The 27,699-nt window shown below is 36.6% G+C and overlaps 1 protein-coding gene across 4 annotated transcripts in view; it reads right to left on the bottom strand.

Annotated features, from left to right (window-relative positions):
* The window catches only part of SCN7A (sodium voltage-gated channel alpha subunit 7), an 83,775-nt gene extending 57,091 nt beyond the window's left edge, over positions 1-26,684 (bottom strand). For 2 of the 4 annotated variants that reach the window (XM_045858705.1, XM_045858782.1), the window contains exons 1-5: positions 26,375-26,684; positions 7,283-7,521; positions 3,611-3,723; positions 3,052-3,147; positions 744-872 (exon numbers count right to left, since the gene is read on the bottom strand). In XM_045858705.1, coding sequence (XP_045714661.1) covers positions 744-872; positions 3,052-3,147; positions 3,611-3,723; positions 7,283-7,521; positions 26,375-26,384 — 587 coding nt within the window. In that variant the 5' untranslated portion in view covers positions 26,385-26,684. Of the gene's footprint in view, positions 1-743; positions 873-3,051; positions 3,148-3,610; positions 3,724-7,282; positions 7,522-26,147; positions 26,262-26,374 lie in introns of those variants that run through there. The other 2 variants (XM_045858861.1, XM_045858949.1) reach the window with 2 other exon arrangements.
* Positions 26,685-27,699: the final 1,015 nt, after the last annotated feature.

Here is a 27,699-nt window from a genome sequence, read left to right as displayed (position 1 = left end):
GTGTTAGCTGTGTTAGTTAAATGTGTGTGAACAGCAACAGCAGGGATAATGACAGTGATAGAAGTAGTAGTGATGATAACTGCAATGACTTTAGCCACTATTTTTGAATGCATAAAACATGGCAGATACTAATTATTCACTTTTATAAAGATTTTAAAACTTTTTTGATCCCAAAATCTATAAATACAATATTATTTACATTTCTTTAACAGGGATTTAACACCAGTGATCATTTACTCAGCCACAAAGAACATTAAACAGATGTATTGAAAAAAATAAATACATATAAAAATCATTAGGATGTAATGTAGCACTTTAGGAAATGTAGAAAATGTGTGTGTCTTTAAAATATCTTATTCTGATATCTAATATATTTAGTGGTCTTAAGAAATGCAGCTAAGTAAAATATAGATTTGAGATAGAACCAAATACGCTAGGATCCTCTCCTATCTCCAGAAAATTTTCTTCTCACCAAAAATAACTTAGAAAGCAAAACTTCAACCTCTATCATCTTTGCTTCATATAGAAAATGTAGATAATATCCTATTCCTTTTATATGTATTACATATTTTGAGGCCTCATTCAGTTGGAGCTATCTGGGAGAACTCACTATAACTATAATTTACAAAATATTTTGTTTGCAACTTTTTTTCAGGCAGAAAACTTTGTCAACCTCAATTTTTTAGTGAAAAGCATTTGCTTAGCAAGGTAGTAAGATGTTTGCAACTTAAATAAGTACTCACTCAAATAAAGTTACACTGAAGTCAAGCCAGTTCCACGGATCCCCAAAGAAATAAAATGGTCCAGTCCAGGTGCCTCTGGCAATGAGTTTTACAAGGATTTCGAGCGTGTAAATTCCAAGCAAAGTGATCCTGCAGAAAACAATTTTATGTATACATTAAAAGTAATACATTGTCAGTTCTTAAATACAACATGTTGGGAACCGCCCTGACTGGTATTAGAAGCGGAGACCCCCGCCTAGGCTAAGGCTAAGGGAACGCCCTTGGAACCGTGAGCCGGCAAGGAGACAAAAGCTTATCTCCCTGGCAGTAATGCTGTTTCTGCTGCCGAACCCCAAAAAGCTTGGTCGGTTAGCCAAAGACGGGTAAGATTCCCCATGGGGGAACAACCCAAGCCAGGCACGATCACTTTTGGGAGGCCCCCCAAAAAGAAGGACTTTGGGGGGCTGCAGCAAAAGGGGGTGATGGACCCTCACTCCTCGGCTCTGACAAAGTCTGAGTTCTCAGCGTCCGGAAGAAAATCTCCTTATCTCTTGGTGGCTTTAGTTCCCGCGCTCCACCTAAGCCTGAAACAATGACGGGGAAGTGCAGCTCGGGTACTGGGAAGTGCGGATTTCCCGGGGTGATCAGGCCTAAGAAAGAACATGTAAATTACTGTGAAACCTTCTTTGTTCAAGAATGCTCTCAGTTGAATGAGGAGGGTCTTAGGAGGAAGCTAGTTTGTTCCTCAGCCTTACAGCTCTTTGACCCCCAACTCAATAGACCGGCAGAGTTCTTTGTTTTATATGTTCCTTACTTCCCCTAATGAGTATTGTACGTTACCTGAGTTATTATGTAGCATGAGCCCAATAAAAGCAGGTATGGACTGTAAATTGGCGCGCTCCTCACTAGAAGCGGTGGCCATTTCGTCCCTACTTCTCCACAGAAACTAGTTTGTCTCTGTGCATGTTTTTTCTCGCGTGTTTATCGTCGAGCCATCCACAGTGTACCGTGGTCACTGCTAGCCGGTGACCCACGCGCAACACAACATCTATGGTAGCTATCTGGCAACCAATCAACCAACAAATCAATCAACCAACAAGACAATAATCAAAAAAGCATGTGCCTTTGAACCATAGGATAGGGCTTTACACAGGTCTTTGAGAGTGGTCAATGGCTCATGGTATTGACCATAAAATTTGACTATCAGTTTTTCACCAATTCCTAGCTCAGCATTACAGTCTTCATATATATTTAGGTAAGTGATGAAAATATCAAACATCAAATGTATTTCACACTGGGGGCCATACAATAAATAACCGAATTGTAAAGGAGTTTAAATAACTAATTTTACTTTATGTATATATAAGGATTTTTATGGTAAATCAGTATTATATTTACCTTCCAAAGTCAACTAGTTTTAAGAACAGAATTAAACTTGAAAGGTAGCCTCAATAAAGCTTTCATCCCTGGAAAATTTAATGAGCCTTTCCATCATTGCAGACTAATGTAAGTCAAACTACTCACATTCCCCAGGGAAGAGAAAATAAGTACATAATATAGAAAGAAAGGACAATTACTTTCTTAAAGAATGAAAAGAGCCCTGGCTGATGTAGCTCAGTAGATTGAGCATGGGCTGCGAAGTAAGGGGTCACAGGTTTGATTCCTAGTCAGGGCACTTGCCTGGATTGCGGGCCAGGTCCCGAGTGGGGGCCACGTGAGAGGCAACCACACATTGATGTTTCTCTCTCTCTCTCTTTCTCCCTCCCTTCCCATCTCTAAAAATAAATAAAATCTTAAAAAAAAAGAATGAAAATAAAGTTATTTGCATTTGAAGCAAATCAGGTGTGGGTTTGCAATAGTAAAGACAACCTGAGGCACCGATATATTAAACATTAGTAATTAATTTTAAAATGAAACCTCATTTGTATGATGCAATAGGCATAAACCTTAGCTAAAGACTCAAACATTCACATAGTATAACCTAACAGGTTGAGAAATAATTAAAGGGCAGAAAAACATGAAAATTGATTAACTGACATACATGTAAATTTGTTTCTATTTGGAAAATTTATTAATATAGATATGTGGATAAATATTACATTAGGTACAATGAATGTATTACATATGAAATATAAGAATTAAATTTACAATATTATAATATTATAAAGAATTAAATATACCATACAATATTTAGTATATTATATTATAATTATATGATATAAAAATTTTATTTTATTATAACATTTAGCATATAATATACTGTAATGCCATATGTTAAATATAAAATGTAATGATATGAGAGTATATATAATAAAATTATACAACTTACTGTAATTTTGACCCCCAGTATGGAAAATCAGTCATGGTCATGGTCATAAATATGCAGTCACTCAGGACGCTAATCAAAATGAACAGTCGAAAAAAGGTAGGTTATAGTCAAGGAATAAAAGATAATAAATAATATTGGAAACCTGTTTCTAAAATTTGTTTATATGTGTATACACATATGAGATAAAATAGTTTCTTAAATTATCAAAAAATATATTATTCATATTAAAAAACAAGGAAGATGAATATTTGTTAATATTTACTACTGTTGTGTGTATGAGAGAACACATTTAAAGGTATTTTCACATGTGGAATACTTAGTACAGTTATAATAGGTAGGTTATAGTCAAGGAATAAAAGATAATAAATAATATTGGAAACCTGTTTCTAAAATCTGTTTATATGTGTATACACATATGAGATAAAATAGTTCAATAGTTTCCAGACTTCAATAGGACGTACAATGAGATAACAATTCAAAAGAGAAAGACAGCAGTGGTATTTGAATGGAATAGTTGCATTTGATACTTGCATATTCTAAAGCCAATAGAAAAGGATATGGATGTACCAAAATCTTAACAGTTGTTCTTCTAATTGAATTGAAAGGAGACAATGTACACCAGGTGGCATTAAATCTGAAAATTGTTCTCTTTTTATTTAATACCATAAAAGTCTGCAAAGAGAAAAAGAGCATCAAGTGAAATTAGAACTATGAACTATAATGGAATCAATCATGCAACATATTGACAATGGTCACTTCAGTCATGAATGCTAAGTTACATTTTGCTTATATTTTGATATTCTTTTACAGACAAAATAAATGGAAAGTTTCTTTTAACTCTTTTCAGTGATTGTTAGGCTTATCTATGACTATTTATTTTTTCTGCCAGTGTTCTACCTGAGAAAGCTATCACCACACACTAATCCTCAAGTTTTCCTGTATAACTAAAATAAATAGGAAGAAAGGTATATATTAATAGTTTATGGAGATACATTTAAACATACCAGAATTCAATGAATGTAAAAAAAGTTAATTTTTCTTCAAAGCCAATGAGGTATGGGATTACAATAGTAAAAATGACCCAAATGCACTGCAATATTACATTAATCATTAGTAGTTATTCATATAAAACCCCATTTGTTTGTTATCATTATCATAATATACACTTAAATCTTAAAAAAATAATATGTTGGGATATAAAAGCATTAAAACCAAAAATAATGAGAGATCAAAAATATCCTAATAATGAGTCATATGTGAGGGGAGCCACTCTAAAATACAAAATTATTTTTTGTAGATCAGGTCCCTTGTAGTACAAGCTTCCCCTACTAGGTAAGAGTTCTAGGAACCCATCTGTATCAGTGTACCATCTGGTGTTGTTATGAGAAGCTGCGTTTGGCTTCAGTGAAATTTTTTTTGAAAACTCTTTCAACACATTAGCCCATTTCATAATGGGTGATTTACCAGTGCACCTGCCCACATCATGCTTTCTTCAGCAGTTTTTGAACACAGATGGCATGACCCCTGTTCTCCACCCTCCCTATTCACCCAATCTTGCCCCAAGCAACTTGTTTTTTTGTTTCTTTGGATAAAAGAATTCCTCAAAGGGCAATGTTTTGACAATGCAGAAGAGGTGGGACAAAAAAAAGAACAAAAACAAAAAATGGCAGAAGCACTAAAAAGCATAAAAATTTACAAGTTCAAAAACTGTTTTGAGCGGTGGAAATGTCTTGATATGTGTAGTGCATCAAATGGAGAGTACTTTGAAGGTGACTGAAGTTAAACATGTAGGAATAAATACACAATTTTTATAAATAAATTCAGTTTTGGGGCCCCCCCTCTAGTATATGTATATATGTATCTACAACATAAAGGTGGGCAAAAGTAGGTTTATAGTTTTTTATATTGAAAATAACATAATAATTATAAATAACAATACAAAAATAAACTGTTTTACATGACCATAACTGTAAACCTACCTTTGCCCCCTGTATACTTAGCATTATATTTTATATTATATAATATATAACCATACAGAGGTGTATATGGTGACTATATATTGATAGTTATATTTGTGTATATATGCAAATATATTAGTGGATACAAATTTGTATTTGTCAATTATTTATGAATACATGTTCTAAATGGAAACTTTTCCCAACATAACAGTCCATGGATATTTGGTCTGAATTGTAGATAGTTTTCCTTGTTGCATTTTAAATGCAACAAGAAAATTAAAAAGGACCCCCCAAATAAATCTGACTAGTTAAAATGTGCTTTCTGTGTAATTTGCAGAAGAATTTCAAACTTCACAGAAGATGGACATGCAACCAAGCAGCTGATATGTCATTGTGAAGCAATGAGCAATTCCAGGTATGATATTATCCAGTTAAAGATGAAGTGCTAAATTGTTTATTTAATTTTAGAATCACTAACTTTGTAATCTTAAACAGAATTAACTGAATATAATCCAAAATTTTAATAACTGTGTCACCATTAGTAACTACTTTTTATGCTGAGCTATGCTACAGGTTTTGACTTGTTTTATTCTTCAAACTCCTTGTTATTTTCCTTCAGTAGGAAGCCTGATTTGCTTACCACTTCTGCACATACTACACAGCACTCAGAACTCTGTTATATTAGAGTTACCTCTAAGGTTACTGTGTTATATTAATTTTTATGATTTAAGCATAGCAAAAACTGAAAACAGAAGTAATTAAGATGAGGATTTACCAAGATTTTACAGGTGTTTAATTAATAATGTTATATAATGTCCATGGAAGTTAACCATAGCTAGTGGAGTCCTTTTTATAAATACATTTACACTGTAAAATGCCAATATTCTTCTACCAGGCAAAGATTCAAAAGAGTCATGGTTGTATAATATGATCACTTTGCCTTCCATCCAGAGTCTTGGTTCAATTCCATTTCACCTACTTGTTACTATCTGTTAATGTTCTATTTACAAGAATATCAAATGATAGTTGTCTACACTGGAGCTAATCCTCCTCTCCCTCAAATTAGATCTTTTCTAAAGTTATTTCATTTTTATCAGTGGGAAAACTATTTCTTCAGGCTGAAAACCTTGGCATTATCAGTCAGTCTTCAAATCCTGCTGATTCTTCTTGGGATTTTTTACTTTCTCTCTCCTCTGAGACACTCCAATAATCCAGACCTCTGACCATCAGGCCTGGATTACCCTTTGTCTCCTATTTCATTTTTCTGACCCTTTCTCTTCCATGCAATAGTCATTTAGAAATCTTCATATTAATCTTATTTAAACATTGTATTTATCATATCAGTCTTTTGGCCATCACATTAAATCCATGCTGAAATCTCCCTTATTTCATCTATTTCCTACAACGTGCAACACAGTTGCGAGGGTTCCATTTTATCATCCCCCATTCCTTCTGTATTCCAGATTTAATCCCTGTGGTTGCTTGTTCACAGATCTTCCCTTTGCCTTGTTAAAATATGAAATGTTATCTAAACTATAATTCTTGTTCTATTTCTTTAATGAAGATTCTTCAGCTGTCAGTCCACACAGATCTCTGAATTTTCTAAACATAATTATTCTTATTTTTTATCATTTTGTGCTTGTCATTAGATTGTTCAAATATTTAATAGATTCCTCAATTTATTCTGGAGATAAAATAGGGTGTGAATGTATGAATGAATAAAATGATAAATAAAATACAAGTCAGCTTTATTTTCCTAACTACTGAGTGAGCTTATCAAGTTGAGTGTGTGAATTTGTGTACATATTACACAAATTTTATACTATGGTTATTTTAAAATTGATAAACTTTAGTAGCCAATCATCATGCTCCCATAAAACAAATAATTATATTAAGGCGTGACAGTGTAACCTGTTACAAAGTAAAGTATCCCCAAACCAACCAAGTAACCAGGCAAACAGCGAGTTTTGATAAAAATCTCAAATATGTATGAGATTTCTTATGTAGTTCTGTATAACTTAAAATTAGTTGTTGATGTATTCCTCATTCCCCCTTTTTAAAAAAATTTTATTGTATTTTTTTCCATTACCATTTAGGCCCACCTCCCCACAACCCCAGAATCACCACACTGTTGTCTATGCCCATGAGTCATTTTCCTTTTTGCTCAATCCTCTAAGCTTCTCCCCACCCCATCCTCTTTTCTCATCCTATTTCAATTCTGTTTTTGGAATTTCTGCAAAATAAAATAATGCAAATGTCAAATTAAACCTTACATTTTGATTATGATAGTATGGGTCCACATCTTCCAAGGGCTCTGACACCATTTCTCGGGGAAGAGTTCCATAAACAAATGGGAGCACTTTTCCAACTTCCAAGTCAATGTTTGGCTTTAAATCCTCTTCATGTTCCTCCTTGTGTTTTTTAGCAATACGCTGTTCCATAAGTTCAAGGGACTCTCTGGTGAAGGGCACAAGGCCCTTTGGTTCTGGGGAAGCCATTTTGAATTTTTTACCTGCAACAAATGTATTTTCTTTAGTTCTGTATGAAATTTGTGTATACTGTGTAAAGAAAACATTTAAATTACAAAAGTTTAGAATATAAATAAAAAATAATAGTGAACTAGATACATGCATTCAAAGAAAGTTCTTCAGTTTTGTAGAAACCTGAGTTGTTAAGCTAGGTTCTTTTATACTTAACAATAGACAATTTTATACTTAACAATTACTTAATTTGTAATTTCATGAGTAACTCATTCTGTTTCATTTACTTATCCATTGACTCCTTTTCTGTTTACTCAAATCTTCCTTTACATTTCTTCCTTATAACAAAAGAATTCTAAAGTTACCAGAGATTTGGCATGTGGAAGAATCCAGTCGTAGCTGCATTTAACCATTGATTGGACTTTTCTTCCCCAAAGGCAGTCTTTATTGGCTCTAGGCCTCTTTCTTCTTTCTTTTTTTAAATTAAATTTAGTGGTATGACATCAATTAATAAAATGATGTAGGGTTCAAGTGTATAATTCTTCAACATATCATCTGTATATTGTATTGTGTGAAGTCAGATCTCCTTCTCTCACCATACACTCAACCTCCTCTATTCTTCACTACCCCACCACCCCCTTTCCCTCTGGTAACCCCCATACTGTTGACTGTGTCTATGAGGTTTTCTTTTTTGTTTATTTGCTTTGGTTGTATCTACACAAAAAATGTGAGAATATTTACTTGCAAAAATATATGCACCCTTATATTCCTGGCAGCATTATCTACTCTTCTCTTTGTACAACCTGTTTACTCCTCTTGACTCAGTTCTTCCTTCAAATTTTAACTCTAATATCCCATAAAGTTGTTCCTCTCCCCTCTGTAGTGTCCTTCTTTTTGGTGAGTGCATAGGGACACACAGGGTTTCAATGACTGTACATGGATACTTACTGAGTACATTTCTTAAAACACTGTTTTTCCTCCATCATTTATGTGGCAATCCCACCAATCACTACAGTTTAACAAGTAAAAGTGAAATTTATTGTTTTCCCCCATGACTAAAATCAATTTTTAACCTTTTAGCCGTTGTAAAAACAAAAGGACAAACACAAGGTAATCATCTTGAAAATTACTCATGAAATGTTTTGTCATTAATTCCTCTGAAGAAAATAATGTTCTTTCAATTATTTTCATTATGTATTTAAATATGATCCAATGTTTACATATCGACATAAAGGCAAGTCATCTTTGTAACTCTACATCTGGGTTGTTGTAGTAGTTTTCACTGGTTTCCTTCAATTCTAGTCTTTATTTTAAAGCATCCTAGTCTTTATCTTTAAACCATCCTACAGGCCACTCAAATTTTTGTTCATTAAATATAATTTTATGCATCAATTCTCCACTCATAAACCTTGTTCTTTACTCTCACATAAAAATATATTCTTTTGCTGATTTTCTCCAGCCTAATTCTTGCCAAAACCTACTCAAATGATCCTATTCAGTGAAAACAGATTATTATTTATATATTTCCCTCAACCCTCATTGTAATTTTATTATCGCAATTACCCCTCTTTGTGACTTAATTTTCACAACTAAAGATAAGGAATTTTGTACTTGATATTGTGGCTTTTGTATAAGTATATTTTGTCTCTAATAGTGCTGCTCTTGGTTGAATTCCTTCTATACAGTTTCCTTAAGACAGAAATCACACACGTATGTACACATATATTCTGCACCATAATTCTACACTGTTCAGTGTAGAAACTGAACTGTTTAAGAGTTCAGTCCATTACTTATCTATTCATGGAAAGTAAGAAAAAATGTTAGTTAATCTTAATGGAGTACCAGTTATTATAAAATTCAGACTCTTACTCATAGTTTAAATAAATGGTGTTTGTCAGATGTTTCAAATATACAAATGGCAATCTCACACACGTCCAAGGAGAGAACACATAGCCCTTTTCTGTGTCCTGGGAAATAAAAATGAAAATCCAGTGCTGGGATGACTCCTTATACCTTTCATGGTATCACAGTTTTCTGGGCTTTTTTTCCTCCTTCTTTTCTTTCCTTTTTTCTTTTCTTTTCTTTTCTTTTCTTTTCTTTTCTTTTCTTTTCTTTTCACTCTTTCTAAACAAAGGTTTCCTTTGCTTACTTCTAAGACTCTACATTAAACAATGGCATCCCAGCTTCAACTTTGATTTTTCAGTTTAAATTCCCACCACATGCTTTCTCAAAAACTGTAAATAAAAAGATATTCTTAATTGGTCTAACCCAGCCTATCAATTTATTTCCCTTGGTTCAGTCACTCATGACCAGAGAGAGGGATATTTTTATAATAGCAATAGCTTCTTATGCCTACTTCCCTCAAGGAATGTTACAAGAACAGGGTGTGAAGCAATTTTAAAGAGAGGAATATGGGATAGGAATATTGACATATATCTACTTGGAGGCATCTTTCCAGATTAGTAGTAAAAAACCTAACAATTGTTCACCTTAAAATTTACCCTTTTCAAATACCTTGCTCAATATTATTCACAAAACTAACATATTAAACATTGGTCAAGAATCATTTATATGTATATACCATATGTATAAATACAAACACATCTATAACAACACCTCACTTATTAAACTTTATTGAGGGGAGATAAAATTCTTTGCAGAAGTCCAACTTATAAACATAGGTTACAGACACTGAGGTTTGTTCTTATATATAACATTTTCTGCCTTTAAAATATTAAATATGCTTTCAAAATTGAGCTTCTCACATGGAGTTACTTGAATATATATTAAATACTTTCTCAATGATTCATGATTCTAGGCTAGTATAAACAAATAAAATCATGAACTTTGGAATTAGGTAGACCTACATTCAAAACCTAAAAAAACAAAAAAAAATTAAAAAAAACTAAATACTATTACTAATGTTCTAAGAGGTCTCAGTCAAATCACTTAATATTCTTGAATCTTCAGTCATAAAATTGATATTCCTCTTTGGGTTAAATAAGGATAAAATAAAATAATATGGTGAAAATGCCTACTACAGTGACTGGCACCTAATAAATGGGAAGTAAATTTAAAATTTTAATTGTGATAAAATCTGTATGTCTTAGAATGATGGGCCAAATCTCATGAAATAATATATAATGGAAATATATGTAGGGTTATGAAATTTAGACCAAAACATCCCATCTACACAAGTATAGTAGAGAAAAGTTACATTTTTGTAGCAGAGAAAATGGCCAAGGGAGTTTACTTAAGAGTAATTGCAATGTAAATCAATACTGACTTGTATCTGCCAAGAAAGCTATGTAACCTCTATCTGTACTGCAGGAAGATGGCAGCCTCTTTCTATTCTGCTGTAATCCAAGACTGTAGCCAAAAGGTAAGTTAGTAAACTGGAGGGTCTTCAAATAGAATCCAAATATTGATTAGACTCAAATCACAGCATCTATAGACCATGTAAAAGAATGGAAGATCTATTAATTGAAGTAGAAAAGACTCAAGTAAAACACTATTTTTGTCCAAGTATCAGAACATAGATTGAGTCATATTTCCTCACATGTAAACTTTGGAATCTCTCATGTGTTACATGAGGTCATAACGGTCAAACAAACGATACATGGAAAGCCTACCCCACAGTGCTGGTCAGTGCTAATTCTTTCTCCTAACTCAGTCAGTGATCCACAAGATTTCTTTAGTGATAATTTTGATGTTGAATGAAACTACTCCAGGCTGTTGACTACGTAAATGAGTTGATAGCGAGTCCTTATCAAATGGAACTGGCTTGCATCTGACTTCTATGTGGCTAAGAAAAGATTGTAAATTATTAATCATTAAGTCATAATTTGGTAAAAAGCATTTCTGTGGGTAATTTATAAAATATGGTCCAGGCACTATGCTTTCCAGTGAGTGATCTTAATACAGTGCACTAAAGCCTGAAAAAATATGTTGAGATTAATAGTTAATTTGTCCATTAGATTTCCTTTCTAAAAAATCGAAAGCTAAAGTAAGCTCTTGGCAAGAATTGTATCAAATTCAACTGAGGCCTGGACTCTAACTAAAGTTCTAGTTGCACTAATATTTTATATTGTTGATTAAAGTGCAAACCATGTATCTTGGATATTAGTTGGAAGTAGCACAACTAGCATCAGTATGGGGGAAAGAGGTTCATTATTATAGAAAAATTCTCCTTAAAACAGTTTTCAAGCATTTGAAAAGGAGCCAATATTTATCATAATTAAGGCAATTATAATTTTGGTCACACTATATGACTACCACTTGCAAAGCACTGGACTAGATGTTTCTGTTATGTCATATTCTCACACATCATCCTTGTGATCATTATTTATAAATGAGGAAGCAGACTGATGAGTTTCATGACTCATAGTGTAGCCAGTTGAGTGGCAAAGATACATGCTCACCCAGGTGTGTCTAAATCTAAATCTGGGTGCCATTAAACTACACCATAAAACTTATAAGCTGCATGTTTTTAGACAAATGCAAACAACTAATACCTCAGTAGGGCTACCAGAAATATCCAAAAACTAATGGATTTAATGGGATAATTTAGACACCAATTTGCATCACTGGGTAGCTGACAAACTCATCAGGTGAGATTGTCTAGAAAACTTATTTATGTAAATGTTGTCAAAGTCAAATATTTTGTAAAATTAAAAGGGAGCAAGAGTAGTGGCATTAATTGGGAGTAGAACAGGTGCCACCTAGTATGAAAATCCTCTACATAGATTTAGGATTTGCTATTGTGTGAATTATGGTGGAAGACCACCAGCAGCAGAATTGGAAAGGACCAGATAATGTACTTAATGACTTTTCCAGAGTCTCATGGGATCTAAGAAGTGACCACAAGACCTTGGCAAGCGGATCAAACATATCAGCTTAGGTTACAAGTTTGGATTTAATGATACAAAATAAGACAGGCAGTGGAGAATCCACTTTTGCAAGACAGACAGAAACTTCAGCAGCAACTTTTGTAATTTGGGGAACATATTAGTAATACAGTAGCAGTGCCCAGTGCTATATTTTTGGTAGTTTGAACTGAAATATTACTGATGCTCACTGGACTGCTTCTGCCATATGATATCAGCTATGATATTGGCTTTGACTTAGTTCTTCCTCTCTCTCCCTCTCCCCATACTTTCTTCTGTAGATGGCCAGATTTAGGATTATTGAGATTATTTAAATTTATCAGTGGTTTCATTTCTTTCAGGCTGATTTGTTACTGTCATTAAGCATATTTTTGAAGCATTGATAAAATATACAATCTACATAAAAACTTAGAAGTTTATTTCAAATCAGAGTGATAAAGGCGACTCAGTAATTAATATAAAGAAATTAGAGGAAAATGCTTTTACTCCCCAGTATTTTCACCATTAGTGTGTTCTCTTTTGTCCATCATTTTAACTTTAAATTTAGATCCCATTTTCCATAAAGCCTTTGGAGCACGGAAAAGAGTGCAAATGGATTGGGTTTTACTATTCCTTTATGGCTATGTAGACATTTAGAAGTCTGAGCATTCTCTGACTTCTAGTTATGCTGATAGTGTGGGTTTTGTGTAGTTTTAATTTTTTTTTGTACTGTATTGTTTGTGAAGCATATATGGGGAGGGTCAGAATTGGGCAATTCCCATTATTCTTGGTTCCATACATTTCTAACAGCCATACATATTTTTGATGGGAGAATGATTTAAATGCAGAGCAAAATTTAAATTTTAAAAGCACAAAACTCATAAAAAAGCATAAATAAATGACTTTATAATGTTTTTAAATGGAAGTCCTAGTTTAACGAAGCAAAGCGATGGCTAGGATGTGAGCAAATGAGTACTTTAACATAAACTTTTTTTTGTAGTATAAACTGGTGCATCTTTTCCAGAAGGAAACCTGGCACTAGTTCTTGAAATTAAAAAATATACACCTTACCCTAGCAATCTGAGCAGTAAGAACTTACCCAATGGGTACTCCTCAAACCAATTAATATATACAATGTTCAGAGTTGTGTTTTTTGTTAAAGTTACTGAGGTGATATTGGTTAATAAAATTATATAAGTTTCTATCATACCTCATCTGTATATTACATTGTGTGTTCACCACCAAAAGTCAAATCTTCTGTTACCATACATTTGACCCCCTTTACTCTTTACTACCATTCCCACCCAGACTTGTATGTGAACAGCTAAAAATGGAAAGTCAACGTGTTTCTCAGGTACCACTGCTAAACAAATTATTCTAGAATACACCCTTATAAGGGAATAGTATTAATTTGTGTGCTTCAGTAACCATGTGGATTTTTGAAAGCATGTGTGCATAGAGTTACTTTAAAAATAGAATCAGGCGTTAACTAAAAATGATGTACTTCTTCTTAATATCTTTACCGTAATGAAATAACCTAATAGTTGATTCCTAACCATGTGCATTGGTCACAGGCTTTTACAGTGACATCTGTGAGATCTTGATTGTATTACTGTTGCACCGCATAGAGAATATGGAATATGGGAGAAGTGCCAGTTTAGAGATTATGGGAGGGAGGAATAATGCTTGATATTTTTGGTGTTGAGTGTACATCTGAAATATGCAAAAGTAAAAATTCAGATATTAATTAAAAATACAGATTTGGACTTTAATAAAGATAATTAAACTGTATGTGTATATACATAGGTTTTACATACCAATGTAAGTATATGTGTTTATATGAGTATATGTATATGTCACATAGTATATGGTTGTATAACTACATGGATGTATAAATAGGTAAAACCAATGGAATACAAAAGATCATGTGTATTTGCAAAATGTGTGAAATTCCTTACAGAGTGATTGTAAGGACAGCCTACTGAAAAGCATCTACCTGTCATTTAGCAGTTTAGAAAGCAAGTGGTTATATATCACTGCTAACAAATGCTATAAGTCACATGGGTCAAATATTAATAAGAAATACCAGTTAAAATATTGAAAGCACTTTAAAAAAGGCATTATATATTAAGAAGCAATGATGATAATGATTACTGGCTTCTCATAACAATAAAAGAAATACTAGATGAGGGAGTAACAATATCTTTAAAAAATAATGAAGCTAGCACTCCATATATAGCAAAAGTATACTTCAAGAATGAAGACAAAATAAAGATATTCTCAGATGTTTCAGATGTAAATTTAGATCTTCAAGAAGGAACAAAGTGAAAGAGAAATGAAGAATAAGTAGGAAAATATAAATCATAACTAACAAAAAGTAGAAGCAGCCCAGGTAACCATCAAGAAAATAGAAAAATAAAAACTGACATATTGACAATAGAACACAACTCAGCAATAAAAAATAAATGAACTACTGATACACATAAAATGACTGAGTTCAAAACATTATGCTAGGTGAAAAAAGCTTTATGCCAAAGATTATGGATCACATGATCTGCTTTATGTGTAGTGGTGGAATACACAAAGATAATGTCCAGGACGGATGATGGAGTTTCCTGGGGTCATGGTAATGTTCATCCCAGGAGAGGTTTGGAGCACACAGGTGTGTATGTTTGTAAAAACTGATAGAATGATACCCTTAAAGTTTATGCATTTTATTTTCACCTTTTAAAAAGCCCATAAACAAATACTGAATTCCAATAAATTATATGGATTATGAAGTGTTTATGGGTGAGGACCACTAGTGTTTGCAATTTATTTTGAAAGACAAAAAAAATAAGAAGAATTAATGAAGTATTTGAGGAATGCATACATATTTATGTGATAAAGCAAATATTATAAAGTGATAATTGAAGATTCTGGGCATTGAATGGGTATTTCTTATGCAATTTTGTTTGCATTTTCCATATGTTTGAAATATTTTATAATAAATATTTGAAAAAATTAGCTTCATAGCTAAATGGATTCGAATCTAGACTTTAGAGCTTTTTACCTGTGACTTTGAGTAAGGCACTTAATGGCTCCATGCTCTGTTTCCTCAACTATGAAAATGGGAACAATAAAAGTACTTACCTCATAGAGTAGCGTGAGCATGGAATGAATAAATATGAAGAATCTGCCAGGTAATACACACTCAATAAATTCTAGCTGTTGCTATTTTAAAGCATTGTATTTTAATGTTTAACCATCTTTTAAATTAAAATCACTGCCATATTTCCTGGAATTTGTCAAGAGAATATGCTGAATATGATTTAATTTCTTACTCACAAATTAAACTAATAATAATATTCAATTACAAGCAACTGCAATGCTGTGATTTAAATAATTTTTAAAGGAATTCTACTTTTGATGTTTTCTTCTCCTTTTTTTATTAGTATCTCTTGTAGCACCAGATTTTTAAATTTTTTCTAACTGCTTTTGAATTGCTTGTTTCTGTTGGCTGCTTCTTCTAACATTCTTCTCTAATTTGCTAGGGGTAAACACCATAGCAATAACCCATAAGTAAGAGCCCAAAGTCTCCAGTGGAAAAGAAATCAACCATACAATGAAAGTTTTAACTCCTCATCAATCTTCTCCCTTCACCCTAACCCCACATCCCATTACTTTCTTGTCCTGAGATAGAGCTTGAAGGATTGACACACAGGGGAGAGCATATGCCACTTTAGACCCCAAGATTCCAGTCTTGTTTAAAAGAAGCTGATGATATTTCTTTTTATTATAAGTATAATCCAGCACATCACAATTATTACCCAATGACTTGAAGTCCCAAGTAGAAACTCTTCTAGTAGGAGGTGTTAATGACAGGCAACTAATTGGACAGACCTAACATCTAATAGCAAATAGCCATGTACCCTGTGAATAGCCATGTACTCCTAGGTATTAGTAAATACCCATGTACTGCTGTGAATATGCAATCTCTAGTCTCCAAAACTGGCTTGGATTTCATTTTATTTGTTACATAATTAATTTATATGCTTAGATTCTTTTTGGATTTGCATATTTTTAGTCTAGTACAGTTAGCAGTTTTTTTTTAATTTCAACTTTTTCTTGTCCATGAGATTGTTTTGCTCTTTTTAAAATGACTTTTGATTTATAGCTCTTGTTTTTACATTCTCTACAATTATTTTCTTCCCAGAGTTCAGTCAGTTTTGGCTAAGCTCCTCAACATGTGTGCCTGACCTAGGATTGACCCATTCTGGATGGATGTTCAGTAATTTTTGGTGGCTTCAAATTTCCTGATTGCTCAAATCTATCCTTCCTTAGTTCCCTTGTCCTGACCCCTCTTAGAAGCTCTGGAATATGCTCTCTTACAGAAAGAAGTAGTAAACAACTGAGTCTCTCAAAATATATATATACACATATATATGATCATCTGTACTCGATTTAATTATATATTCTAACATTTTAATATCAGATATATTTTAAAAGGTAAGCTCCAATTTTACTTAAAAGATTGTTCTTGCCATTTGATGTGCTATGTAGGGCAATATGTTTAACCATGGTATTTTTTTTGACATTCATTTATCTGGCAGTCATTTGAGGAAAATATATTTGTCTTATTAACTGCCAAGCACTATACCAGACAGCAGTGCTAGAAATATTAATAAAATATAATCACTGAATTTAAGGAAAATGGGAGACAGACTTGTAAATAAATTAAGAACCAAGTCATCTTGGTCATCTTTGAAAGTTATTAAGTTTTAAAAGCAACATTGACTAAAATTTGTAGGAGACCATTCTGCGTGGTGTGGGCCCAGCTCCCACTGGGAGAAGCACAGGACCCATGGCCATAGGTAGTTCTTCCGTGGGGTATCAGGCCTGCAATGTGCCTAGGCCTCTTTGAGTCTTGCTCTTGCTAGACTCAAAAACCTCTCTCACCCTGAACTGCAGACATTTACTGCAAAGTAACTTCCTAAAATCCATGCTAAACCTTCCAAGGATGAGTGTAACCAGTTCAACCACTTTTGCCTTTTCATTTGCAAATATCCCTCTTCTGTAATGTGATTAGTGGCATTGGCTCCTTTGTTTTCTGTAAAAGGTAACCACCTAAAGCGACCCTGAGCATGGTAAATGAGGACCATCAAGTAAAGTGCTGAGAAACTCAATAAAGGCTGGTCATAGCAAAGGCCAAGGCTTTTGCTCCCCTTGAAAGAAAAGCCATGCTGTCCCTTTTCCTCCACTGGACTCGGCAGCCTGTGTGAATGTCTCCTTTCATCCATAATGACGCAGACACTGTGGGCCAGTGTCTGCATCAAAATTAAAAGCATTTTCAACACAGGTAGACCTGGTTTTTACATAGCATGTGCCAAATTTTCTAATAATCTGATAACAATATCTCTTGTCTTGAAGTAGGGAGCAGTCTAGGACACTATGCTTCAAAATACCATAGTCAATATACACAAAGGATTAGAAGTCTATAACCAGTGTCAGATCACAAAGACTCCCTGTCTGCATTTGAGCGCAAATTTGTTGAGAACAGTGAAGAGAAGGAAAACTTAGTGGCAGCTGAAACACCAGGAACAGGCAAAGATCACTGGGGATAGGATCCCAGTGAGGGTCTCCTGAAGTACTCACAAATGCCACTGTGAGTGATAAAGATGATAGAAAGTGAGGCTCCTAGGAACACAAAAGTAAAGTTGATTCTGCCTCAAATATTCCTACTTGAATCTTATAAGACAACAAGTCTTAGAAGTGATTTTTCCCAGTGAGTCTGGGAAAGTGTTCCAAACCAACATTCTAAACTGTTCAATGACGCCAATTTCTCCAGATGTTTTTGAACAGATGTTCTTCGGACAGATGTCCTTTGTAAAACTGGCCTCTGGGATTTCTGAATTACCCCTTGTTACTCCAACAAAATAAGCAAGTTGTAGAGGAGCCAGGGTCTTCCTAGAATTGTATTTCTGGTGAGTCCTGTCTGCCAGATCCTTAACCAAAAATTCTTGGCCAGTGGTCATATCAACAAGTAAAAGAAAAGTACCATTTGTCACTTCCCAGTGGAATGCATGGGGGTTTTATCATGCAACCAGATTCTAAAACTTGCTTTCAACCCTGAAGTCCATGATGCAACTGGCTCCCCTGAGGTGCAAGACCTGATCTCAACTTCTGTTTAATAAAATCCATGACTGAAACTCTCCCTGGAGCTCCTGGGGACCATTCACAACCAGCTGATCTCTGTGAGCATCCTCTTCATCTACAGTGAGACTCTTGGATTTCCCTGAACCCTCATTGTTGCCCAGGTTCTGAGCAGTGGAACAAACCATGCCCTAAATCTGTGACCAGATGAAAGAGTCTGAACCAGCTGCAACATAAGGCAAACCATAAACCTCTAGCACCCAGTCTGGCTGTGGGTTAGCTTGAGATATATACAAGACCTTCGACAATGTGTCAGATTCTGGGTGGCTGTAAGGATGTCACAGTGTTCAATCTACAGTTCATGAGTCCTGAGGCCTCTCAAAGGACATAGGTAAAAGAATGGTGATGTTTGGTCAAGACCTTGGTATTGAGTTGTAGGGAAAGGAAATTCAGTGCAGCTGGCTTGAATTATATCAGCTCCTGACTACATATTAGAAATCTCCTGGTGCTAATATTAAAAATCTAGGAAATGGAGAGCATTATGCCAAGTGAAATAAGCCAGGTGGTGAGGGACAAATACCATATGATCTCACCTTTAACTGGAACATAATCAACAAAAGAAAAAAAACAAGCAAAATATAACCAGAGACATTGAAATTAAGAACAATCTGGCAGTAAACCAGAGGGGAGGCAGGAGGGGATAATGAGGGGAATGGTTTTCAGGAACTACTATAAAGGACACATGGACAAAACCAAGGGGGAGGGTGGAAGCAAGGGAGGGAGGTGAGTTTGACTGGGGTTGGAGGGGAGTGATGGAGGGAAAATGCAGACAACTGTAATTGAACAATAAAATAATTTCAAAAAATCTAGGAGCAAACAGCGCAACCCAAATGGGCAATTTCAGATTATGTTGGGCTGAGCCCCTTGAGATGAATCTAATGCAACCTGCCAGACACAAAGATTCCTTTGTATAATAGCCAGGCATCATCCAACCACCTTTATGGAGCAAGCAGAGGCATGGTCACATTTTCTTTTGTTTTTTCTTGTCTGATGTCCAAAGTATGAGTGCATATTGGAATTGCTGAGGCAAATACCTGCTTTAGAACATCACTTCTCTAGAAGATCATTCTTTTCACCTTCTCTCCCTTACTTCTAGACTTTCTTCATTCTCTGGGTGCCTGTTTAGCAATGACCATACTGAATACTAGCAGTCTGCCACACAGATCCTGTTTGAAGAGCAGCTTCAAAGTTTGAAATCAAAGAAGTGCAGTTGGGAGAGTCACATTATCCTGCTGCTCTGGTTCCTTCAGAGAGAACATATATCTCCTTTTCCTTCCACTCTTTTCTCTCATTTCTGACACATCCAATTTCATATTAAGTACAGTGATTAGAGGTCACGGGTTCTGGGGACAGTTTGGGTTCATACTTGTTGTTGAGGACTAATTATTAATGGCATTCTCTTTCCTCTTCAAAACATCCTGCATTGGAAGATGAATGACACAGCCACCCAATAAGCGAGGCCACCCAATGACTGGCCTCTCTACAGCTGTGTTCTCAGGGAAGAGGCTGTGTGGATAGCATTTTCTATCAGCAACTGCAGCTGCAGCTTCTGAGAGATAATGAAGGACACTGAAGGAAGGTAATGTCAGAAGTCAATGTTTTTCCTGTCTCCTCCCACTCCCTACTTCTCCTGTCTCTCAGTTTGATTCCCAGACAACAGCGCACCAGTAATGAAGTCAGGCTATGAAGACAGATCCTGCACATGTGGGAAGTGACTACCTAGGGCAGTCATAGCCTCCTCGCTCTCATTTTCCTCCCTTTAGTTAATGAAACTACAGCATCTATCAGGGGTGTCCAAACTTTTGGCATCTCTGGGCCACACTGGAAGAAGAACAATTGTCTTGGGTCACACATTAAATACATTGTGACATGTAATCACACACAAAAAATATCTCCTAATGTTTTAAGTAAATTTAAGATTTTGTGTTGGGCTGCATTTAAAACCATCCTGGGCTGCATGTGGCCCATGAACAACAGGTTGGACACCCCTGATTATTCTAAATAATCCAACTCTCCTATTTTCTGGGAAGCTGGATTTGACCCTAGGGATGAGAAACAGATGCTGGATTAGCTTTGCCAAAAGAAATTATGACATGTTCTACTCCATACCAGATAGTATATATTCATGTATTCTCCTAATTTATTTACTAAAAGATTTAAAGTAGCTTACAAGGGTGTGGGCCACAGAGTGAGATAATGTAAATTAGGAAAAATGAAGAAAAAAATGGTTAACTTGGGACGAGAAGGTACAGCATGCATACATGAAGGAGACAGTTAATATGCCCATCAAATGGAATCTGTATTGTTGAGAATGTAGAAATCACACCTACTTTAATGAAGAGACCAATTTCGATGGACATTTTTGTTCATTTAGGGCTACTGGACTACACTGTGTAGATATCTTATGGCTTATGTTTCATCTTTCCCACATTCTATGATGACTCATAACTAAATTCTGTGATGCAAAGTCTTTTCCCTTAGAACTCTGTATTATCTTTTTTTCTCTCTCTCCAGGGTTTAGAACTCAAATGATATTAGATGTACTGCTTTTTTTTCTTATGGAGGACATGATCATGTTATCATTGTCTTTTGGGATGCAGAAGACTATGAGCAGAGGTGACTGAAACTCATGAGATTCTGAAAGACATGGATAAGGTTAAAATAATAACTTTAGCAGTAAAGCTTTAGAGAGATAACTGAAATTCTTCTCAGTGGATATGACCATTGGCAGGCTGGGATATGAAGACAATGGGCACCTTCCCACAGTTTAGGTGAAAGTGTAATTAAGTCCATTTTAATCTGAATGACTTTGTCAATAGTTACATGTACTCTTGGGCCCCAAATTAAACTGCCCTTTGAATATTCTTGCAGAAGTTCAAGAAGTCCTGTTTGCAAAGATGTCAGTCACAACAGGCTTTTAATTTCAAAGACTGGCAACAATCAAAGTGTCCACTTTAAGGAGCTAATCTCATAAATTCCAGTAGGCTGCTATCATGAGACATTATTTAGTAATCATGAAGAAAAGATATGTCTGTACTCATATGGAAAGATTCCCAAAATAAATTACTTAGTGAAAAATGTAACATTGAGAACGGCTTGCCGTGTTTACCTTTGAATGAAATGTCTTACAAGGATTATACACATGGTATTATATATGCTACTACATGTGTAATGTTTCCCTCTGGAAGAAACTAACCTGCAATATCTATAGCAGTTTAGGAACTAAAAAGGTATCAGGAGATTCTGTTGCTCCCTGGTTGATATTTCTCTACTATTTGAATGTAATTTACCATGTATGTATTACTAAAATATGGAAATGGAATGCTTACACACTGAAGGCTTGCAAATAATGGGCAGATTGACCAAAATGGCGTCAATCCACCCGGAATTTTGGAGCCCTGTGCTCCCCTTGACTTCAACCTGCCTAGAGAATTATTCTGCTTTTGGATTATTTTTTTCCACTTGAGCTGCTTACTTCCTGTTTAATTTTGATGGTTTGACTCCTACTCTTTAATCCTTTCTGGCATACACTTTATCTTGCCTGCCTTAATTGACATTTTTTTTCCCTTTGTCCCTGGACCCAAATTCTGACTGCAGCTGTTTCTGCTCCCAGGTCAGCCTGTTTGGGCTTCAGTGTATCCACTTAATTCTGGTCTCAACTCCTTCGCTTTGACAATTTCAGCTAACACATTCCTAGAACATGTCATCTGGAAGAGGAAAATTACAAATAACTTTCTCAAAAACATAAGTATGCACTGCCATTTTGTCTTGTTTCATATTTCTTAAGAATTTTAACCTATTCTTTAGGATTCAAAAACTAGGAAAACAGCTGTGTAAATAAATGAGCACCTGCAAAAGTCCAAAGGGACACGACCCATCTCTCCCCAAATAAGATCTCCTTTGAGAACTGAACTCCCCTAAAAATCTGGTGAACTTGGATTCCAGGGATGGTTCATTCAATAATCATGAGCTGAGGTCTTTGCAAATGTCTTCTTTCTGGGGAGGAGTCCATATCATACACATTCAAATGGTACAGCTCATACAAGGGGAAGAAACCTGGGTAAGTGTCATATGACAGTCTTAGCACCCAGTCTCAAATTCACTAATGAGAATGAGCTCAAGGAAAGCTCAGTGGGAGTTTCAATGCCTTGAGAGGATGGATACAGGACAGTGAGTCTCTATGGTAGACAGAGTCTCACCAGGGTAAGCCATTATGACTGGTGAGGCAGTGGAAGCAGGGACAGAGTTCCAGGAACACGAAGAAAAGCTGCCTTGGTTTTCAGCGTGTCCTCTTAAGCTTCTCTATGGCAACCTCATGGTTCACTAGCAGGGTCCCTTGTTTCTATGAATATGACAACAATTTCCAAGCTATGCCTGTCCAGCCCACCAAAACAAGCATATTGGGGAAAGGCCAGAATATCTCCAGAACTAACTGTTCTGTGACCTTAGTCAGTCAAGCCCTTGAGAAGAAATATCTGGCTAGAGGCCATTTAAGAGCTCAAGAGGGAAGAATGTATTGTTGCCCCTGCTAGAGTAATACAAAGGAGAGCCTATCATGCATGCACTTCTACACTAAGCAGCAATCCTGAGGCTTTTTAATCTATGGGTATAGGTGCCACTGGATCTGTGGAATACAGATATAGATTTAAAAAATATATATTCCACAACAGATACATTCACTGGAGCCCTAATGGCCAGAGCTAGCTATTCACCTGGGCTCCTGATCTCTCCTGAAGAGTTTGTCTGCTCTTCCGGGACCTACTCACACTCCCCAAAACTACTCTAGCTTTTCAAATGAGGAACCAAACACAGATACTAATCAACTTCTGGAATTTCAGAGAAATATGAGAGGAGCCTTGAAACATATTAGGGAAAAACTAGATATGGACCAAAGCCAAAGTTATGGCCTATAATTAAGCACTTAGATCATGTCACTTCTGGAAGAACTCAGAGAGTGAGAGGCTGGTGGGCTGGGAGCCTCACTCTGGTATCTAAAGCAGAAAGGAAGGAATATTGCATTCAACACCACATATTCACCCAGGGACTACCCCCCCACACCATAAATCAACATCCTCTTATGTTCTAGTTTAAAGCCAAATGCCCTGACCTATTTTTGGACTTTAAAAAATAGAATTTCCCTGGTCAGGGAGGGCCCTAGCTTTAACAAGCTCTTGTTTGATGCTAATACAGTCAGTTTGGCAGCTGGCTGCCACCACAGAGCTGGTTACCCTCAGCCAGCAACAGGCCAGGGCAACTGGGTCAGAAATACTGTGTATACAACAGGGATATCTGTAGCCAGACAAACGAGCACCCCATCAGCATGGAGTATAACCAGAATAAACCTGGTGTATAAATAACAATGCTGGAACAAATACATGGAAATCATGATGCCAGCTGGGCCAAGAAAAACATCTGGACCAGCTGAAAAACATCTGTAGAAGCCCTCAGGTGAAAACTTTCTCTTCAGCCTGAAAGGTTCCCTCTTTTAGTATTGTAGAGATGAGATCTTGTTTACCTGGCCTTGATTAGCCCACACTAATAGAAGAGAAGGAGAAAAACTCAGGGAAAAATGAGATGTCTGTATAATTTAGTGTCATGGGATGGTGGGTGACTATGCACTGCTGATGGCTACTCAGGGTGGGTAGGGTTCACATATGTCCTCCCACAACTGACCAGTGTTGATATTGGCTAGTGAAAATAATGGGACCAAACTCCCAGAAATCAAGAATGTCCCTTCTATGCTAATGTCCCCACCATAAGCTTTCAAGTGAGAGTCTATGCTGGTAGGGACAGAATTATGGATCAGACTTTGAGTGCCTCATTTATGGTGCAGATTCTGCCATAGTGAGATCTAGGGCTGGGATGTAGTACGGTACTTCTCCCTAGATAAGAATTGAGCAAAACCTGTTGTTTTCATTTCCGGTGTGCTTTAGACCTCTATTTGTCCTCCTGGATAAAATGTCATGAGTGTATATACCAGCTACCCTACCAGACCTTCTCCCACAGGAGGCCATGAGACAGATGCCCAGTTCCTAGGTGCTCTGGCTCTACTGCCCACTCTCCAGTGGAGACCAGTACATGTGGCAGGTGCTGGGGCCTGCCCACATCACCTGGGATCTGTTGGATCCCTTTTCTGAGCTTATATCCAATTTTAAGATTTTCTCCTATTGTTTTAAACACATTGACAGGAAAGAAGGGGCTCAGAGCACCTCTTCCCTGAGTGCAGGGTTTTAATGAATCCCAGCCATCAACAGTCAGGTATTTATGCCTAAACTTTGATTTTTCCTATATTAATTAATGGACCAAAATACATTCAGCTATATCCTATATACTCGATGGTTTCATCCCAAGGATCTAAGACCACATACCTAAACCAAAATTTAAAACTAAAAACAGAAAGTGGGTAAGGCATATTTTGAGAGAATTCAAAGGTGTTTAATATGAAATGTTAGCTAGAGCCTGCAATGTTGCAATAGAATATACTTGAAATTGTATTTCAGATGGTAAAAGAGATCATGACTTGCATTTGGATTTCCCTTCTTCTAGTGCATTCCAATGAGTCCGGCCATAGCCTCTTTTATTCAGTCACTGAACTGGACTTAAATATGTAAGAGCTAGAGCAGTGGAATGGATAAAAACATGGAACAATCTCGATGCAAGCAACAGTTACATGTGACATTACCTTCACAAAACCCTTCATGTAATCTCGGTAATTTAGTCCTTACCAGAACACGCAAGTTTTTGATGTGTGATTTACAAATAATAAAAATAAAGCTTAATCAAAAGTTAAATAATTTGCTTTTTCACAAAAATGGAAATCAAGTTTTATTATTCTCAATCTCAAAGTCTTCTTCATTGGACTTCCAACTCATTATTGATTAGCTAAGTAGTAATTACTGGCTAATTACTCCTTATAGACCTTATCTTCTTGACTTATAATTTTAATTAGGGCTCATTGTAGCAGGTATGGTACTCAGGATTCTCTTTATTACAAGGCCCAGCTTCCTTCTATTTTTATCATAAACTACCCTCCTGCACAATAGTCAGAAATAAAAAATAACCACAAAAAGCACCACCTAAACACTTTCCCATTTCAAGAGATTTTTCTGACTAATATCCAAACTTGCCTCTATCATTTCCATTAAGAAAGGGAGCCCATCACTGTGCCATCCCACCTGTGCCCATCACTGGCCCTGCTTTGACCAATATTCTAAGTATTGGAGGCAACATGTAACCAGAGCCACAAGAAATAATCATCACCTCTGAAAGAAAGAAAACCTCCAGAACATATGACTTTTTCAGAGCTAAACAATGAGAAAAACAAAACAAAACAAAAAACAACCTCAAAACCTGTTGATCCAAACAACACCACTTCCCATCACATTTATGCCTCTAATTTTATACTGTCAGTTCTTACATGTAAAGCACCAATCTTGAAACGAGACACAAGTATACATCCTAGGAGAAGTATATATACCCTATCTTGCATAAGGTTTATTCCTTCTCCTCTATTATCCTGCCATGTGACCTAAACCCCATTGACATAAAGGGTTTCTAGAAATTTTACACTGACAGAGAGCATCCTGTTGTCAGAAGCTTACCTGGTGGAATGAGAAAACTGACCTCACATACAGGGCAAACACCCACAGGCCACTGCTGCTCTGGAAAGTAGCCCTCTTAATTCCTGCCCGGAGTCTTCATCTCCAGCTGGGGACCTAGGGGTGTGTACAGGGTGGGGCAGGTGGGGGTTGGGTGGGAAAGATTGGCAGCGGTGGGCAGCTATCACCATCCTGGGACTGGGCATACACAGCAAGAAAAAGGCACTTACTTGCTACCATGTGACGTGTCTCCACCAGCTCCTGGGCTCCTTGGAGCCCTCAGAGCTGGGCTGCTTGGAACCCTTTTCTCCTCCTGGGCTTCTCTTTCTGATCTCTGGATTCCTGGGCTCTGGTTGATTAGGAGGTATTGCTTGCTAGGCTGGCATCTGCCCTCACCAGCTGTTAGTCAAGCTATGATGGCTCGCTGAATTGTCAGCTAGAAACCGAGTCACTGGGGCGGCTGCCCAGCCACTGACCAGAGACCCCCTTCAGCCAGATGCGCAGTGGAGCCGCGCCCTCCGCCAGGAAGCTGTTTTTGTGTCTTTCCCCACTCCTCCCTCCCCTCTCCCAGCCTCACCACCCTCTCCCCCCCGCCCTCAGCTCCAGGCCAGTGCCCGACTCCTTCCACCGGGGCGTGGGCGGGGTGGTGTTGACAGAAAGCCGGGCAGCATCTGAAGACGCAAGAGACGGGGCAGCTGCGGTGTCTTGCGGGCCAGAGGAGCGGGATCTACGAAGGGGTGAACAGGGGGAAGAAGTGGGCTTGAAGAAAGGGAGAGGCGGATTTGCGCAGGGATGCAGTTAAGGTGGAGGGCGGAGGAGGGGAGAGAGGTGTGAACTGGTGGGAGAGTGGGGAGAGCAGGAGAGGAAGGCAGCAAACAGGTTCTTCACCTCCACCTCCAGTTGCTTTCTCTCTCCCTTCTCGTGGCTGCCGCAGCAGAGCCTGCAGCGTTCAAATCAGGGCATGGCTATGGTGTGAGTGTAAGTTTGTGTGTGTAGGTATGCGTCGGTGTGCAGCGGTTTAGGAAAGAATGGGTTGGAGCAATAACCTCCTCACTCTGGATTGCTTTCCACCTCTGGTGATTTGAAACAAAGGACAGAGGAAAAAGTAAGCGTTTGGGAAATTTTGGGAAAACTGGTGGGCAGTCAGTAATTTGACGGTGAAGGGAAGAGCTGTTGAACCTCCTTTCCCAAAGAGAGTTGGAAAATTTTGCCACACCATAGAACATACATTTTATAGTCCCAATTTGTTTGAAAAGGGTGAAGTGTCCTTAAAAAAGATTCCTGCAACACACCAAGAAAAGATAACAAAAATCAGGAAGGGGGAAAAGAAATAATGTATATTTACACAAGAGGTTCAAATTTTATATTGCAAACCATAGAACAGAAGAGTGAAGTGAACTAAGGTGTTGCTGGTGCTGAGCACACCATCTCCGGGACAGCAGGTTTCCTGTGTGATTCACAGGGAGGGTCTGTTGCATGCACTGTGTTTATTTAAATTATAAATTTGTTAGAAAGATTCTCAAACATATACAAAAATATGAAGAAAGTATAATAA

Source organism: Phyllostomus hastatus, unplaced genomic scaffold (genome assembly GCF_019186645.2).
Source record: "Phyllostomus hastatus isolate PE091 unplaced genomic scaffold, TTU_PhHast_1.1 phas_contig_1, whole genome shotgun sequence".
In the NCBI taxonomy this organism is placed as follows: domain Eukaryota; kingdom Metazoa; phylum Chordata; class Mammalia; order Chiroptera; family Phyllostomidae; genus Phyllostomus; species Phyllostomus hastatus.
The sequence above is the reverse complement of the archived record's forward strand: the minus strand, read 5'-3'. Positions and strand labels throughout refer to the sequence as shown.